General features: G+C 39.8%; 1 protein-coding gene across 2 annotated transcripts in view; it reads right to left on the minus strand.

Annotated features, from left to right (window-relative positions):
* The window catches only part of asap2a (ArfGAP with SH3 domain, ankyrin repeat and PH domain 2a), an 86,876-nt gene that overhangs the window by 29,714 nt on the left and 37,216 nt on the right, over window positions 1-19,946 (minus strand). For both annotated transcript variants that reach the window (XM_053509490.1, XM_053509489.1), the window contains exons 3-5: window positions 9,426-9,571; window positions 8,203-8,277; window positions 1,987-2,036 (exon numbers count right to left, since the gene is read on the minus strand). In XM_053509490.1, coding sequence (XP_053365465.1) covers window positions 1,987-2,036; window positions 8,203-8,277; window positions 9,426-9,571 — 271 coding nt within the window. The remainder of the gene's footprint in view (window positions 1-1,986; window positions 2,037-8,202; window positions 8,278-9,425; window positions 9,572-19,946) is intronic.

Here is a 19,946-nt window from a genome sequence, read left to right on the forward strand (position 1 = left end):
TTATCTTCTGTGAGCTTAGCCTTGGTGGGAGAATTTGTTAAATCAGAAAATCAAATGCACGCTGTGTCACATCAAGGACGTACAGAGTCACTAGTGACCCTTACACTCTAAGAGCTACAATCATCAATCATCAATTTTCACAGCAGTCTTCCAGATTAATGCATAAAAAATTTGCTACTGACAGTCTTATTTTTTGATTTTTTATACATGTGTGCTAGGACACATGCTGTTTTTGGTTCGTTCTGGGAGTCAAAAATCGTAAAAAATGAAAAAAATCCCTGATTCCAGGCAAAAGTCGACCCCAAGGTTTTGTAATCAATGCACTGATAAATGATTCGCCTTACACAAACAACAGACAAAGTGTTAAGTGTTAAGCATTAATGTTTTTTTTTTTTTTGCTTTGTTTTAAGTCAGTAATGAACAGAAATCAGAACTCCCGGTCACTGGCTACAATGAACTATTTAGGAAAAAAGTGAACTCTTACTGAAAAAACAATATTAAAAAAATATACTATGTCTATAGTGTTGGACGACTAAAATACTACGGAAAAAAAGGAATGAATTGGTATAAACAAGACAATACACAAATCACTCACTCATCTTCTATACTGCTTTATCCTGTATTCAGGGTCGCGGGGACCTGGACCCTATCCCAGGAGACTTAGGGCACGAGGCAGGGTACACCCTGGACAGGGTGCCAATCCATCGCAGGGTACACACTCATACACACACTCACACTCTCATTCACACACTATGGGCAATTTGAGAACGCCAATTAGCCTAACCTGCATATCTTTGGACTGTGGGAGGAAACCGGTGTACCCGGAGGAAACCCACCAAGCACGGTGAGAACATGCAAACTCTATGCACACAGAGATGGGAATCGAGCCTGGCCGGGAATCAAACCCAGACCCTGGAGGTGCAAGGCGACAGTGCTAACCACTCCACCACCGCGCCGCCCCATTACACTAATCAAATATCAAAATAATTCTTAGCTCCAGTCCTGATAGGGACCCTCATATAAACCCTTTTCTTTCTTTTTTAAATAACCAATTTATTCGTTATGGCAAGTCTATTTATCTTTTCGGCTTGTTGTTAAGGCTTGCTTACTTTCAACCCTCTCTCCTCATCTGTGCTGCAGTGCTCACATGGGCACACTTAGGACTCTGGTATTTGTTAGTCAGACATCTGTTCACAATACTACTCCAAAGCTTTAAGAGTGCTGAAAAGACATCTGCACAAATAGGCAGCTGCTCTCCTACAGCTCTAAGGGATCCAAGCTGAGTCAAACTGGAGCACTGATGGCAATGAGGGTGTGCTTGCGAATCAGCGGCCACACCACGGAGCATTTAAACTCCATTATTTCATCCAATTGTGATCGAGAAAGTCAATAACGATCAAATTAAGGAGTTTTAGAGAAACCCCAAGGACGATGAAAGCTGATGGGACCAGGAGGGAGGGGGATCTCACAAAGCACTCTCAGAACTCAAAATGAAGCGATTGATGACGGGAAATGATAATGAACTCAAACTGAACGGCACATAAACAGCAACCCTGACTTGACTTAAATGGTAAAGGGAAAAAGTATTACCCTTTCAGTAAAGAATGTCCTTTGCTGCTTGGAAAATATATAAAAGCTATAATAAATCTCATACATTGAAGGAAAAAAATAAAAATAAAAAACAGTTAGAGTGATAGTCAATAAGAGGAGATGAGGCGATGAGACTAACAGCTAATTATGTAAGTGCTAGAGGATGGCTTTAAGGAAGTAAAGTGTGTTTCAGAGATCATTAAAATGACACCCACACAGAGGAACGTAATGGTCACGTTGTGCTTCGTTCATTAGATTAATCTTAGGTTTCCTGTAAGATGTTCAAACGAAAGTCTGGGTAATTATTTTAGGAACATGAAAGTTCATTGCAATAATTAACTTCTACATGAAAACAGGCAGTAAAAACACTTTCAGTTTTAAGTTGAAATAACTTACACTTTGGTCTCGTAGTCTTTCCAGGCCTTATCAAACGGCTTTTTCAGATCCTGCAAGGCAGAAAAAATAGAAACACGGGATTAATCTTAGGGAAGACACATACTGTGCAAAATTCACTGTTTAGCCTTTTTAAGATTTAGGTTTTACATTTCCTTGTTTTCTTTTTTTGGTCCTTTTGACCAGGGCTTACATAAGCCAATTAGATCTCTCCCCTATTGTGACCTCATATAACAAGATACCCTCTCCTGGTTTACTGCTGGGCTCTGTTATATTGTGGGGTGCGGCTCAGGAGTTACTTGTTTACATAGACGCTAAAACAGAGAATGTGGAGGAGGAGTGAACTAAAGTGAGTTTGAGATATGGAAAAATGCATTATCTGAGGGGTATTTAAGCTGGAGCAATACCAGATACACTTTGGGGGAGCTCTGAGACCTGTGCTAACTTTTTAAGTTAATAGATGTGACCTTTAAAGATATTTATGTTGGTATAAAAATGTACAACCCAAATACTGATGATAAATACACAGATACTTTATCGTTTTCCAAAAAAAGTTCCAGTCACTGGTTTCCCGCGGGGGAAATCGAACCCTAGTCTTACAGTACATGCGACAGACAGAAATACCAATGAGGAGAAGCTATAGAATTAATAACAACATGTGGCCAAAAAGACAAAAACAAAAATACTGTAGGTTGCACTGCACTAGTAGACAAATAAACATGGCTTAGTGTTTGATATATATTTCACAATATAATGGACACACACCACATTAGTTCAAGGATATTAAATAAGCTCCTGGACCCTTAATAATAATAATATTCCTCCAAGTGCACATACTGGAACAGATTCTACCAAAAACAACTTTTTTGTTTTGCCTTATGAAAAATCTGACCATGCTGCCCAGTTGTGGTAAATGTGTTAAAAGTATAAAGAGGGGCGTGGCTTCAAACTGGACATCGTGTACACTCATCCGACATCATATAAGCATCAAAGCACGATGATCCAGATATTCAATATATAATAAATGCACAGGCATTTCATGCATTTCAGTACGTAGCATGGTAAGAGAACATTAGAATGCTCTCTATGGAACAAGTGCACGAAGAACCACAAAGCGGGTCACATGATCTCAAATCAGTCTAAAATTATTGCTTATTCAGAAATTATAACCGAATGTGTGTTTTCCTAGAGAGCGTCCATTCTTGCTCTCTGTATACAGCTATATATAAAAGATGCCTTTTTTTGTACACCTTGAGCTATATTGAACATCTGGAAGATGTCCTACGTTACTCTCAGAATCAAAAGTGTATGCACTATAACAGGGGAAGATGTTTTGCTGAAAAAAATGCGCTCCTTTAATAAAAGTTATACTTAAAAACTTCATAAAATTTAAGGTGTTGCTCATTTCTGCTCTTAATCATAGAGAGGCAAATAGTTCTGCACTGGAATACAAGTTTATGAGGCATAAATTAAAAACGACAGCCTGTGAAGTCACTTAATTTATATATATATATATATATATATATATATATATATGTTGTATAGTTAATGTGCTTTGTAGATCATCGGTGCAAACCGCACCTACAGTACGCTGATAAGATTCTCATGATCAGAGTCACAGTGTTGTTAATACAGCACTGTGGGAACTCCGAGACCAGGGGATAACTGTTGGTAACTGTGGAGTCCAGGGAGGCTTGCTAACGCCTGCATGGGTGAGTTTCACGAGTGGGTGAGTCTCAACAGAGAGGCTTCCTGTAGCAGTAGATCTCCATCTGGGAGCATCCAGAAAAGAAACAACTCGAATGGTTTTCTAGTAATGTCTGCATGACTGGCAGCCAAGCACAGGATTAACCACATACACACACACACACACACACACACACACACACACACTCAAGTGTGACAATAGTGTTTTTTTTTTTTGCAGGGACAGACAGTAGGATGATGGGATCTGGCACTTTGGGTATGACATCAGCTTTGCAAAGGCCACAATGCTTTTCAAGCATTTCTCAGAAGTCCACACACCAGCTATGGTAGACTTAAACGCCTTCCTTTGTTTTTTTGAATAGGCTTATGAAACAGTGCCCTAGTTATAACCACCACACCAAAATTTATTTCAACAGAAGGTTGTGTTAAAGTTACTTTCTAACTGGGAGCCACATCTATGCTTATTTAGCTTCTGGTTTACCCCTTCGGCTGCAGTGGCTGAAGCGTGAAAGGCACAGACCTGGCTTAATGGTTCGTGTGACGGCTCACATCAAGACCTATAATCTCAATCCATTAGTGCATGTCTCCATCTGAGCTAGAGCAAAATCAGCATGCCTTCAGGGAATATTAACATGTAAAGCCTGGGTGCATTACAAACACTCCGTAAAGCTCATTTAACTTTAAACTCAGTAAAGGCAGACTGTAAAACAAGATTAAATCTAAACATACTGTAGAACCTAGTTTAAATATAAAAGCTCTGTAAAACCTAGTTAAATAATCACAGAGCGTTTGTTTGTAACCTCGCTTTACAGGCAGTTTGTTTTCAATCTGATTTTACAGGCTGTTTCTTTAAAACCTGGCATTACAGGGCGTGTAGTTTTTTTTTCAATCCGGCTTTACAGAGGGATTGTTTTTTGACCCGGCTTTACAGGGCGTCTGCTTTGAACCTGGCTTTACAGAGTTTTTTTTTTAAACCGGCTTTACAGGGTGTTCGCTTTTTAACCCGGCTTTACAGGGGAGTCGTTTTTGACCCGGCTCTACAGGGTGTTCGTTTTTGACCCGGCTCTACAGGGGGTTCTGTTTTGACCCGGCTCTACAGGGGGTTCGGTTTTGACCCGGCTTTACAGGGGGTTCGGTTTTGACCCGGCTTTACAGGGGGTTCGTTTTGACCCGGCTTTACAGGGGGTTCGTTTTGACCCGGCTTTACAGGGCGCTCGTTTTGACCCGGCTTTACAGGGCGCTAGTTTTTGACCCGGCTTTACAGGGCGTTCGTTTTGACCCGGCTTTACAGGGCGTTCGTTTTGACCCGGCTTTACAGGGCGTTCGTTTTGACCCGGCTTTACAGGGCGTTCGTTTTGACCCGGCTTTACAGGGGGTTCGGTTTTGACACGGCTTTACAGGGGGTTCGGTTTTGACACGGCTTTACAGGGGGTTCGGTTTTGACACGGCTTTACAGGGGGTTCGTTTTGACCCGGCTTTACAGGGCGTTCGTTTTGACCCGGCTTTACAGGGGGTTCGGCTTTGACCCGGCTTTACAGGGGGTTCGGCTTTGACCCGGCTTTACAGGGCGTTCGGCTTTGACCCGGCTTTACAGGGCGTTCGTTTTGACCCGGCTTTACAGGGCGTCCGTTTTGACCCGGCTTTACAGGGCGTTCGTTTTGACCCGGCTTTACAGGGCGTTCGTTTTGACCCGGCTTTACAGGGCGTTCGTTTTGACCCGGCTTTACAGGGGGTTCGGCTTTGACCCGGCTTTACAGGGCGTTCGGCTTTGACCCGGCTTTACAGGGGGTTCCGTTTTGACCCGGCTTTACAGGGGGTTCCGTTTTGACCCGGCTTTACAGGGGGTTCGTTTTGACCCGGCTTTACAGGGCGCTCGTTTTGACCCGGCTTTACAGGGCGTTCGTTTTGACCCGGCTTTACAGGGCGTTCGTTTTGACCCGGCTTTACAGGGGGTTCGGCTTTGACCCGGCTTTACAGGGGGTTTCGGCTTTGACCCGGCTTTACAGGGCGTTCGGCTTTGACCCGGCTTTACAGGGCGTTCGTTTTTGACACGGCTTTACAGGGCGTTCGTTTTTGACCCGGCTTTACAGGGTGTTCGTTTTGACCCGGCTTTACAGGGGGTTCGGCTTTGACCCGGCTTTACAGGGCGTTCGGCTTTGACCCGGCTTTACAGGGGGTTCCGTTTTGACCCGGCTTTACAGGGGGTTCCGTTTTGACCCGGCTTTACAGGGCGTTGGTTTTGACCCGGCTTTACAGGGCGTTCGTTTTGACCCGGCTTTACAGGGCGTTCGTTTTGACCCGGCTTTACAGGGCGTTCGTTTTGACCCGGCTTTACAGGGCGTTCGTTTTGACCCGGCTTTACAGGGGGTTCGGCTTTGACCCGGCTTTACAGGGGGTTTCGGCTTTGACCCGGCTTTACAGGGCGTTCGGCTTTGACCCGGCTTTACAGGGCGTTCGTTTTTGACACGGCTTTACAGGGCGTTCGTTTTTGACACGGCTTTACAGGGCGTTCGTTTTTGACACGGCTTTACAGGGGGTTCGTTTTGAACCTGGCTTTACAAAGTTTTTTGTTTAAAAACAACCCCCCTGTAAAGTTAGGTTACAATCACAAAAGTTTACAGTAAACACTCTGTAAAGCCTAGTTCAAAACTAATGATCTGTAAAAACGGATGGAGATAGAGAAACAAAGATTCTCTATGGTTAACTACAATCACTTTAAAGTCTGCTTCAAATACGGACAGATTATATATTTTGGTTAAATACAAAAAGGCTGACTGAAAAAAAACTACTTTTTTTTAAAAAGCCTGACTGTATATAAAACATTTTTAATAAAAAAGTTAAAATTTTGTTAAATAGAACCATTTTATAAAACCTGGTTAATTACAAACACTTTTCATAGCTTTGCTGTGTACATATGGGCTAAATAATCTGCAAAACCTGATAGATACAAACATTAGCCAGATGTGAGATGTGTCTGCTACTTATGCTGTAAGCCTTCATAACGGCTCGAATCTGAGGTGCTGTTTGTTAATTGGTGATTTATGACGCTTGTAACTCTGCAGAGGTAAGTTTTAGCCAACGGGATCTTTTCTAACTGCCCGCTCACGAACTGTTGGGAGCGACGTAACTCACTCGGAGGATGGCACTGCTTCCACTTGACGCTCACAGATGCCCGTGATTGGCTGTAGAGCCATGATTGATGTAAGAGCGCTAAGTGACTCCCATCCTTCCACACTGAAAGTGGCTCTCCGGATGATAGTGCGAGCACTTTACTGCTGTGCCACTCGAAGGCTGACGATACTGTTCTTGCAAGAACTATTCCAAAAAAGCTGACCTTTATTTCGTAAAATAACAACTAACTGTTGTTTTGGTTCTTGTTATCGTTACTTTATTATCCAATTCCATATGTGTGATTTCTATGTTTTGAAATCTTTCATGTTTATTCGTAAAAACTTGATACGGTTTGCTGGGGCTCAGGTTTCTAAAAACAGTGTTTAAATTACTGCTTTGGAGCCGACAGACCATTAACTGCAGAAGATAGAGAGGATTTCAATAAAAAAAAAAAAGAAGCAGCAGCATAGAGTAAAAAGGTCCCGGTGTATCAAGTCTGAACTTTATCCCAATTAAAGCCTGGCTAGGAGTGCCTAACAACTTTAGTTACACATCCATGAAAAAGCATGTCCATGAGAAGGTTTGACTCTCCTCATGTCTGGGGCTCTGGGGCTCTTCATCACGGGAAACACAGAGAGTGGGAGGGTGAATCGCAGGGAGTGTCTCCAGGGAGATGAGACAGGAGCAGTGAGAAGTGGTCTCATTAAGAGAAAATCGAATCATGCTTCATGTAGGAGCTAACGAATCGCGGTCACACGGTGCCGACGAGGGTCAGGAGGTCAGGAGAGATTTTAATAAGCTGTAATCACACGCATCTATCCGTCTGCGGGTCTCTCAAGACTGACTCGATCCGACGTCTTTAACTCCTTAAATCTGACTAATTGTGTCGATTGCCCTTATAAAATCTTTGGCTCGACGTTTAATAAGCTAAAAAGCAAAGACTGGAAAATTCACAGCTAGCCACATGAAAAGAAAGTAATAAGAAAGCTGAACTGTTTTATCCTTTATGCAGAGGGAAATGTGTTGGAGTCTTAAACCCATACTTTGGACGAGAATTTACGCATTCCTTAACCGGATAACAGACTTAAAGTCTGTCTTTGGTTTCCACGGCAGAGCACGGCACTACTTTGTTCTTAAACACCATCCAACGCGCCGTATAATTACATAAAGCATCCTAAGTTTAACATTTATTGTTTATTGTAAGCAAATTACATGTGCACTTTCAACTGTCTACTGAAGATCACTGAGGTACGTTGGTTAATTTCACCCTCTATCACAGTTTACTACCGTGTTTACTGCTGTACTTTATACTGCGTTGTACCATATATTCAAGCATGTCGTAATGACACAGGTTAGAAAGCTCAACACCGCAAATAATCCTAAAATGGAACGAACACTTACCCCCTTCACCCCTTTCAGATCGCCCTTCAGGAGGCTGTCCAGTGGAAACGTGATGATGTTATTCATGTTCTGGAACTGGAGCAAGAACAAACATTAAACATCATTTCTCTTAGGTTGCTGCAGTGATCTAAAAAGGCACAATCCTTTACTTTACAATACGATTCTCTTTAGCATTTGAAAGCAATCAATTTTTGTTACAAATTAAATAAAATTGCTAATTAAAACTAATCCAAACCTATAAGAATTTCCATGAAACGTTAGTGATGAAAAAGTCGATGTCACATCTTCTGTCTTTACAATACTATTCTGGTTTCCCATAAGTATATTTGTCACCCAAACACACTGTGGTGTTGTGGGCTCGAGACAGACTGTCAAACAAACGCAACACGACACGTGAGCACACAACTGACACGCCTCACAGAACTCTTGTGGATTGTGGTTCGAACGGATGGGCGCTTCATGTGATGCGTCTAAAAATGCTTCGGAAATGCGTTTAATGTTAAATGACTGACTCCGAGTGCAAAAAAAAGGCATCATCCGCTATAGCAAACTAGAAAAGTGCTAGAAAAAGAAGTCACAGTGTACAGAGAGGAAATGGTGGAAAGGGGAGACTGAGAAAATGCAAGCCCACGGGATTTATTCTGTGTTGCTGAAAAGAAAATGAGAAAAAGAAATGAAAATGTGGTAGGAATAAATGTTTCATCATTAGGAATAAAATGCCTATCATTCAGAATAAAAACCAGCACCATAAACAGGGTGAGTTGATGACCATAAAGTATAGCTGCATTTATAAGGAAATATACAATAACACACTGCACCTTAAACAGCAACACAGAAATACAAAAACGACAGCAACTGTGTTTAACACCCGTCATTAAGACAAGACTGATGATGAGATGTGCTGATGACGTGCTAATCCATTTGCCTTTTATGGCAAGAACAAAATATACTACAAGAAAAAAAATAATGCCGGACTAATAAACCAATTTCTAAAGTTATTTCAATTTTTTTTATTTAATCTGCATAATTTAAAGTTAATATAAAAATGTTCAGTTGGACATAGTATTGTATGTACAAATATCTAGACACAAGTTTAATAATATATATAATAATATAATAATATAATATGTGGTTTATTGTAATTCTATATAAAAAAAATAAAATAAAATAAAAGACACTAGGCAATTTGGACTAAAAGCTAGTTTCAGACAGACCGCTCTCACCAGATTCTTGAAGAGGGCTGTGAGCTCCTTGGTAAATACCGAGAACTTGAGGAAGGCTGAGCCGAGGTCAGGGTCATCCCGGTACACGCAGTTCTCGCCAAACTTCTCCAAAGCTTGGGTGTACTGCTCCTCATTCTCCACATGAGCTGACAGGAGAGAAAGAAAAAATATGACCTGTATTACCATCCACAGTAAACTAGGTGAGGGCTCAAGACAAGATGTTCTCGAGCTATTACAAAATAATCACATTCTTTAAACGGAATTTGAATAATCATTAAAGTTGTTGACAATAGGTAAAGAAAATTAGATTTTAGTTTTTTTGACATTGTGATTTTAGTCACATGATTTTTGCCTGATTTGTCTTAAGCAGCTCTACATTTCTTATAGGTTTTAAAGTAAGATTTTTTTTTATGCAATGTTATACAAAGCAGTTATCCTTTTTCTCGCCAGTATCTTCTACTCCACACTCTAGTCTAGCAGGTGGTGGTATTGCACCAACTGCACAAACTTAAATGTAGAAGAAGAACCAATATTTGGACAAAACGTAGAAGATGGACGCAGTTTGCATCGGAGACTGTGGTATTCATTCATTTATTCATTCATTCATTCATTCATCTTCTATGGAGGCCTGGATGCTATCACAAGAAACTCCGGGCACAATTCGGGAACACCCATTAGCCTATTATGCATGTCTTTAAACTGTGGAAGGAAACCAGAGTACGTGGAGGAAACTCATCAAGCACGGGACATGCAAACTTCACACACACAAATTTCGAGGTGGGAATCAAACTCTTGACCCTGGAGGTGTGAGGCCACAGTGCTAACCACTTCTAACCCACAAAGACACCGACACTTACTGTATATAACTTCAACTCTGTCTATATTTGTCTATAAGTGACGTAGCAGCGCTCACACTGATATTTTAAGCTAAATTATCAGACACTGCCGAAGTTAGTTGTTGCCTGTCTTTAGGGCTTCTTCCATTCTATGTTCCTAGACCACTGACCAAAGATTATCCTTTAAAATGTGTGTTCGTGCCTGCGAGAACAAAGCCGTATCAATATCATACAGCACGAAGCCAGCTTGAGGCATATGAGCAGCCAAAATGCTGGAAGTTATGTCATTAAAAAAATGACCAGTTCTTTCTCTGTCTTTCACTATCAAATGGCTCTTCTGTCTCGCTTCCTGATGTCTCCTGATGTCTCCTCTTACTCCTATTGTGTTAAACCAGGCACGTGGAATCTGCTGATTATTTCAATCTCTTTTCCCCCACTCTGTGTGAGATGAGACTAAACGCCTCTGAATAGCTGATTAAACATGTTAAAACACCCAGAACTTCCTCTTGTCCAGTAAAACAGGATTAGCTTTTCCTCATGCCTGTGTCACTATCAGGAAGCTTACAGGAAGTGAACAGGAGATAAGGTAACTCATCTAACTACACGGTAGATTCTGTAGTCTTATTAGCAATTAGCCATCTATTCAGTTTGCCTCAGTCTTAATGTGATGAAAAAAATGCATTGCAGGGTGTGTGTGTGTGTGCGTGCGTGTGTGTGTGTGTGTTTGTGTGTGTGTGTGTGAGTAATCAACACCTGTGATGTTTGTGTGTTATGTCTGCTTCTGTGGTCATCATCTCAACAGTTACTCATACTTCTCATTTTTTTCTCAAGCACATAAAAAAAAGTGACTGAGGGTTAGTCCAGGTTAAAGAAAATGAAAGAACAAAAATGGACCAAGATCTTTTTTATTTCAAATTTGAAAAATTTAAATGTTTTTTTTTTTTTTTACATTTAATTACAATTTATTATTATCTATTAGCAATTCAACACAGAGAACATTTAGCAAGTGCTAAATCAAATCAATAGAAAAAAAAAAACTAAGAAATTATTTCTCAACATAATCTCCCTGCGTTTCAATACACCCTTGTCCATCTGTCAACAAGTTTTTGTATTCCATCATTAAAAATGTTTTGGGCTGAGCTGTGAGCCACAAATGCACAGCTGTCTTCACTTCTTCATCAGAAGTGAGGGGACCAAACAGGAGGAATGTCCGATGCAGTGAGATCAGGACTATAGGGGGAATGCTTTAACACCACAAAAGTTGACAGTGTGTGCAGAAGTATGCAGACACGCATTGTCATGCAATATCACAACGCTTTTGAATAGCAGTCCTCTGCGTCTAATCCGACATTTAGGCTAAAATGTTCTAATACTGGCCCTTAATTCCAGAAAAATTAAAACATATATTTCTTTTGTCGCCGATTGAGTATATACATTCAATACTCTGCCTTTTACTCTCAGGCTCGTAATGATTAATCCATGCCTCGTCGCCAGTAATGATATTATTTAACCTTCCTTAGAGTATTGGTGCATATCCAAACGCTACTATTTATACGCTTCCATGATTCCTACAGACCACAAAAAAAGCATCACTGCACGCTGCTCTTCTTTTGTGCAAATCATCATTTTTGCTTAACATTTTAAATAAGTTCTGTTCACACTGTCGACATTGCAAAAATGTAATTTTCAGCTTTTACAGCATCCTCCTATAGTCTTGAGCCATCGGACTTTACCTGTTTTGTCCCCTAAAAGCAGCCAGATGAGGATGAAGATTCACTTCTAATTGCAGCGCAGTTAAAAATAAACTTATGTTACACGTTCACACCTGCACAGCAGTGGCTGGAGATACAGTAGCCTTGAACCGTAAAGCGCTGATAAGACAGGGGTTTTAATATAAATAGCGTTTGGATCGCTTTAAAAGTCTGGAATAGTGTATAATTAAAGCAAAGTCAAATTTATTATTTCATAAAACCGATTTTTCCAAATAAATAATAATTTTAAAAGATCACAAGCATTCGTCTCTTCATTTTCTTTCATTAGTTTCCTACTTTGGGTTCTTACTTGGAATTATTTTACTTGAAATCGTTAATTGAGGTCTAAATAATATATTTACAAAGTAAAAAAAAAAAAGCTTTGAGGTGCATTTGGAAGAGTTTTAATGTTAAATTGATATTGCATAATACAAGGGATTAGGCAATAATTAATTCTGACATCTTAATAAAAATGACATTTGTAACAAGTTTTCATTTTCTTTTTTGTAAAGTTCCTTTTACACCCTGTAGCTTTTTGTACAAACCAATATAAAAGAAAAAAATACGAACTATTGGTCTTTCAGAGGCGACTTTTATCCATTCTAAACATTAGCCAGACACACTGATGCCCGTGTCAAGAATTATTATAATAGTTTTGTCACCCATCCATAGTACCATAAAAAAAAAAAAAAATATATATATATATATATATATATATATATATATATATATGTGTGTGTGTGCAAGATATACACTATTTATTCAAATTAGTGCACAGTGAGTAACAAGCCTTCTCTCAGCCATTTACAGGGTTTAGTTTCCTACTCTGACTTTGGCACCCTGAAGGATGGGCACACAGAGAAATGACTGGCCTCTGATGAATAATACATCAGTCTAGGCTAAAGTGGAGTTTGTAAGGATCAGTGTCAGTTGCTTTCTTTCTTTGTCTTTCTGTCTCTCTCAGACATTGTCTCTGCACTAATGAGGCAGGAAATGAGGCAGTGGCGTGCTGTCAGTTTGGACTTCACCCAGAGCTGGGAAAAGGCAAACACATCCGCAAAACAAAAGAGGGAAAAATGGGAGTCATGGCTATATTCTAACAAACAAGGAATTTCATCTGGTTGAAAGAATTTGGCAGAAATAACCGACCTCAGGATCTCAGTAATAAAAATTTAGCATTTCAGCAATACTGTGTCGAGACTCCAAGGCCTTCCCCGAGCCGTAATGCCACCACTCTGACACATTTAACAGCTAAAAAGCAAGGCAGCTCTCATTTGCACTAGAAGAGACACAGTGTCAGTGCGGCGCTCTGCAACGGAGAGAAGCTCGAGAGGGTGCGAGACTGCAAGCACAGAAGTGTGAAGAGCTGCTAGCTTCCAAACATCTGCTTCTGGGCTATGACTCATCAGCCTCCAAACTTAGCGTGAATACACTGTGAACACACTCAGAATTAAACCTGTGCTGGCTGCTGGCAAGAGCCTCAAGGCTTCAGCGTATAACCGTTTATATCCATAAAAAGTAAGTTCAGATGTATAAATACAAGGAACACCAGAGTGAGTGTGTGGAATCGTCATGAACTTCGCATTGGTGCGACATTTACAGTTGGAAACTTCAGATCTGGACCCTTCCTGGGCTTAAAAAAAAAATGAAAAAATCCCCAATGTTATGACAATAGTCGTCCATGCTCAGCAGTGTGTAGACTTTCTACAGTGGCTCTGTTTGGACTGGAAACATTGTCTTTCTCTCTCTCTAGTGAGCATTTTTGCTTTCTGCTTGTTGAACTGGAACGTAAACCATACCTGCTCATCCATGACCCTAAACTGCTGAGTACTGAAAGCAGTTCGCTCACTTCAATAAAGCTAGCCAGCAGGTCATGATTTAGCATCACATCTCAAAGAGCTGACGGCTACAGTAGTATTATCTTCTGCTGCATCTGCATTCTTCAACAGTCCCTTAAAAAGTCACCCACAGAACGATGCAAAACTGAACTCAGCAAGACGCATTGTGTTAGTCATGTTTGGGTCAAATCTGTTAACACGGCATTAAACCAGCACGATTTGTACCATTTAAACAAAAAAGAGCCTTATGTATGACTTCAAGCCCAGTAGTGGTGTCACAAAATATGTTACGAGGCTCAACCCTGGCCTAGTTTAGCTAATCATACGGAACAATACAGTTTTGATTACACTACCAGTCAAACGTTTTGGCACATCTTTTAATTCCATGGTTTCCTGATTTGTTTTTCTTTTTACACTGTAAAACAATGCTGAAGACATCCAAAATATATACAATCTCTTTCGAACAGCTGGTGTTGAGATGCTACTTTTGCTCTGTAAACCTTCATTAATGGCTCTAATCTGCTCTATATGGCTCTATAGTGCTATTAATTGGTAATTTCCCAAGCTGGTAACTCTAAATAAACCTTCTTCATGAGACTCCAGGTTTGTCATGGTGCTTGATGGGTTTTGCAAATAGATAGACAGATTAATAGATATAAAACATTATTGTCATTGCATTAAACAGGTATTCACTTGACAATACTGTTCTCCCAAGAACTATTCCAGAACAGGTGACCTTCACGGCTTAAAATAACAACTGAGTGCTGTTATTGTTGTATAATTGCAAAATTCCATACGTGTTATTTCATAGTTTTGAAATGTTCTTGAATCTAAAAAATAAATTATTAAACAAAAAGAATTATTAGAAGGTGTGCGCAAACTTTTGACTGGTACTGTATGACAACAAATAATGATGTTTCTATGTTAAATAACAGTTAAATGGCTAAAACAAATGACAATATGAATGGTAAATCAGATCCTGAGATGCCTTTTGCATTAACCTTAAATCCGACAGATTTCAGATGTTAATTAAAAAAATACCATGTGTGCATATACTATATGACACAAAAGGCACTGATCAGTACACACTGGTACTGATAAAATTATCTTACCTCTGTACACTCTGAGGCACTATAGACCATGTTATTTATCTCTTAAAACCCGAGCCATTAAAAGCACACACACGTGTTCCTATGCTTGGAAGCTAGCTAAATTTCGATAAACTACATTAGCTACCCGTGATCGAGCAGGGTTTCAGTGGAGATTAGGGTTTGCACTTGGAAACCTGCTTCTGTACAGCTGTATGTTTTTGTGTTCGTTGTGTTGGAGTCTGGTTCTCAGGGGTCGAGAGTGGCTCGTTGACAAGAACAATAGATTGTGTAAGAAGTGAGATTTTCACTGACCTAGCCTTAATCGAAGTTATTTTCACTTACGTAATGTGCAGACATTTGCTTTAGTGTTCGATTCTGCCATGTGCTGCTGGTAAGATATCGATCATGCTGAATTTTCTCATATTCCATAGTGGCTCTTACCGCTATTTTCTTTTTCTTTTTTTTTCGCATAGTAAAGTTTGCAGACAGATTTTCTTTAATTACCATCATTAATCATAAAATCTTTTTGGGCACCCTGTGTTTTTTTTTTGTACAAACTTTGTTATACATGCGTCTTTTATAATGACTTCTTTATTAAGTCAGTACAAAAAACATATCTGATATTAAAAAAAATCAATCTTACAGGAAAATATCTGTAAGCAGGGAAAGCAGGATATTATGTAAAAAAAAAAAAAAATGTAATAAAAAAGGCCTCTGGGTTTTGCTTGCATATAAAAGAAGCAGGTAAGCCAAAGTCATCAGAAGGTCTGTGGCTGGTTCTGCAGGATGTTCAGCAAAGCCAACCAATATTCCATTATAAAACTGCACAAATTGCACCAAAAATATATTTTAAGACACTTGTTTTTGACACCTGGTTTAAGTCACCACAGGGTACTGGATTTTGGTATCTTGGCATTTTTACGAGTTATTAAGCATGTATGGAATATACCCTGTAATCAGTTTTAGGAATGATGCACCGTTAGAATATAGTATTTAAAATTCACTAATAATACGCCAATGGCCGAAATATATTTTGCACAGCACAGGATACCCACACGTTATCTCAGCATTCAGCCGGGAGTTTGAAACTTGTCTGCAGGTAATTATGTGATAGTAGATAGACGTACGTCCTTGCCTCAGACTCAGGCTCACTCACACCTTCATATGCACATCATATACAATCACACATTCTGAACAGCACAAACTTGCAAAATTGCATGCAAAAGTGATGACTGGGTTCTTTTCTGCATTGATGAAATCTCGCCACAACCTCTTTGCCATAGCTTAATAATGAATATGATTCTATCATTTGGTTTTAGTACTGCTGAGTGTGAGTGGTGGAGTAGTAAAAAAAAAAAGAAGCATGCAATACATAATGACGAAAATATATTACACACATAATGTAATGCTAATACTATTATGCAATAACTATTGATCCTAGTAATTGCTAGTGACACAGTGACTCTTGGTTTATATCTCAGGTTACTACTTGTAACACACTGCTGACCTTATTGTGACCTTCTTTTCTTTTCCCTTTTATTATCTCCCTAATTCAATCGCGGCCCTCCAATCAGACAGCTCTCCCTTATCAGACTACAGCTATCAAGCAAGGACGGTGAAGCCCATCAAGTGCTTCCCCCAATAAACATGAAGCCAGAAGCTGTATTCTTTTAAAGGGCTACTCGAATAACATGATTGGTAAACCCTTGTGATTGACAACTGGAAGAACAGGATGATAGGATTCTGGTTTTTTTGTTGTTTTTTTTGCACCACACTGGAACATAATTTTTGGAACAGATTTTTTTTGTGTTGGGTTACAGAAAATTCATATAAATATATACATGTATACTGGGGGTGTGATATTTAATCAATGATGCGATATTATCAGTCTTTAGTTGGTTGAGGCGATTCATTAAATCATTGGGTCAGTTTATGATTCAGAATAAATTCATAATTTGTATATAATTTAGTTATTTAATTAGTGATGCAAAAGGAAGTGCGTTCGCCCTAACATCTGGAGATGTGATCATAGCGACACTAGCCAATCATAGCCAGGCTATCGCTTGATGCAAGCGATGGGCGCCGATATTGCATGAGCAGCATTTTCGAACGTTTGACTGGCGTCAAGTGTCTTGGAGGAAGCATGCGATAGTCTTACTCGTGCCTGGTTGTTAGTTGTCCCCTTGATGGAGGTGTGCCATAACAGTAACAGGTTGTCAGACTAAATTAGGGCAAAAAAGGTAAACATTTCAGAAAAATAGACCACAGCTTTTGCAAAAAAAAAAGACAATACTGTATTTGCATGCATCTTCTAAAGAAAAAAAAAATACTCGAGTTTTTAAAGACTATTGCTTCATCTTCTTCTTTTGAGTTTTTGTGCAGTTAATGCAATACTGCCACTTACTGGACAGGAGTGTGGAGCAAAAAATTTTTTTTTACTGTTTTGTATGGGACATTTAAAATATCAACAACACAAGTTACACAGCATTTCAATGACTATTAAACACTTTAAGTAGACTGAATAACATGTGAAATATAGCTGCCTAAAAGAAATCTGACAGTAAACCTTAGTGCTTAGTAAATTGAAAAGTGCTCATAAAAATCTAATCGAATTAGTCTACTTATGATTCACAGCTCAAATAATAAACTTTCAGGTCCTTTACGTAAAACAAAATACACCTTTGTTTCCACTACTTTTTGTTCTCCACAATGCACAAATTAAGTGGAGCCCAATATGAACGACAAACTTGTGGGTCACTAAAAGGGGATTGAATTCAGTTGTTGTGTTAAAAGATGGACCCGTAGGAAGACCAAAATCATTTTATCATTCAAAAAAAAAATTGTTTCTTATTTCATGTTGTCTAAGCCTGAGTAACTAGATTTCCATCACTATCACAGTGGAGTGACTAATATTTCTCCTCAGCTACTGGGGGAGGGGTGGCACCGTGAGTAACGTGCGCTCTGCACCTGTCTGCACCGCAACGCACCTGGAGACTCGGCTTTAAAACAAACAGAAATGGCAGTGAGCCATCGTCTCCAATTCCCTCTGCATTTCTATAAATGGAAACGATCCTCAGGGAGATCCATCTGAGATAGAAGAAAGCAATTTATTCAGGACGGAGGATGAAAAAGCGGTGTAATCGTGCAGGATTGCTGAGTCATGCTGTCAATATTCCCCTCTGAGCCTAGATTTCCCTGCAGCTCATACAGCTCTCTACACCCTGCTACTAAACACAATCGTTGTGTCTAGCTCAAGCCATGATGTCTGTCCCTGAAGTGTAGGATTATGAGTTTTTACCCAGAAGTCTGCTCAGTGAGACAGATAGTCATCTGTAATTGGGAGAAGTCACAGGCAGTGCTATATGATGACAGCTCACACTGCAAGTCAGGAATCTCCAGCAAACCTCAGGCTCACTACAATCATGGACAATACATGCTCCAGTTCTGTCAGTCTGCCTCCCGGTTTCTTTTTCTGGCCCATCCTTCATTGTCATTATCAGGTTCTCCCATCCTGCTCTTTTCGCAGAGTCAAAAAAATGCTGGATGGTAGAGTCAGAAATTTGAAAGAAAGGAAAAAAAAGCGCCAATATATATTTTTATTGCTAGCCCGAGGTAAAAAGTTCTGTCTGTCAATAAAGATTGATGGAGGCTGGGTTTTTTTCCGTATTTGAGAATGTAATGTGTCAGCCAGGGTCGTTCAAGCCAAACCGGGACTTCTGATGAAATTTCTTGTGAATGAAGGAATAAAGCTGACAAAGACTTTAAGCGCTCTTAGTCACAGTAAAGCATCTAAAATGTTGCAAACTTTTTTAAGAGGGCAATGCAAACCCATTACAGTGAACATTCAGCAACTGGAACATCTGAGCCTTGAAAATAAAAGCATGCATTTATACATCTGTGGAAACTGTACGCACAATCATTCATAAACACCACTTGCACATTACAGGAACTCGGCTGGGAGTTATTGCCACATTCCCTGTACAATCCTGACCTGGCTCCAAACCCTTTTAACATGTTTGGACCATTAAAGGAGTTCCTGGGAGGCCAGTGTTTCAGACATGAACCAGGAAATCTGATCATGGATCCAGCATACTGAGAAAAGATTCTACCTTGGTGATATTTAAGCACCAGTGTTTGACTAGAAAAAGTCCCTGTTTGACTAGAACGCCCATGGCAGATGAGCACAACGGAAACTCTTGTATTGTTTGGACAGATAAAGAAACGAGTTCTCTCAAACTGGATGGATGGATGGATGGACGGATGGACGAAAAAATGATCTCAAAAGTTTAAACCATTAATTACATGCAGCTTTGGCACTCTTTTCTTTCCATATTCAGGCCAAAACCAGATGTAGACTTTGAATTTGGGGTCCTATTAGATTAGGTTAATAAAAACACAACTTTAGTTCTTGTTGTCAACACTGTTATGACACAAAATACTGTCTCGATTCCATTGTGCGAAACAAAACACTTTGTATTCACTGCAGTGCGACCAGCCTCTGAACACTCAAAGCCATTAAATCCCATAAAGAATTTTTTTCTCCTCAGTCACTTAGCCAATCTATATCTGACACACACTACAATAAACAGTGGAATTACTATAAACTACATATCCACTGAGTCACATCAGCTATTATACTCATTCCAGTCCTAACTTTTTTCTACCTCTGCACTGAAGATTATTTTCCCACCACTTTTCCCTGTACACCTGTCACAACATGTTAACCTGCCAACAGACTCATTAGGAGTTTCCAGCAGGTGTGTGAGAACAGAGGACTGCACTAAAATAACGCAGTGAGATCAGGGTTAAGGGAGGGGGGGGGGGGAATTAGATTTAGTTTTTCTGCCTACGAAAAAAAAAAAACAGAAATTGGGAACAACAACAGATTGAATATCTCCAATCTGAGTCTGCGTGAAAATAACAAACACTTAGCTGACCTGCTGTACATTCCGGCACAAATTCGGTCTCCTACCGAGTTCAAAATTTACACTCCCACTTAGATAAG

The sequence above is a fragment of the Clarias gariepinus genome, chromosome 13, assembly GCF_024256425.1.
Source record: "Clarias gariepinus isolate MV-2021 ecotype Netherlands chromosome 13, CGAR_prim_01v2, whole genome shotgun sequence".
Lineage (NCBI taxonomy): Eukaryota > Metazoa > Chordata > Actinopteri > Siluriformes > Clariidae > Clarias > Clarias gariepinus.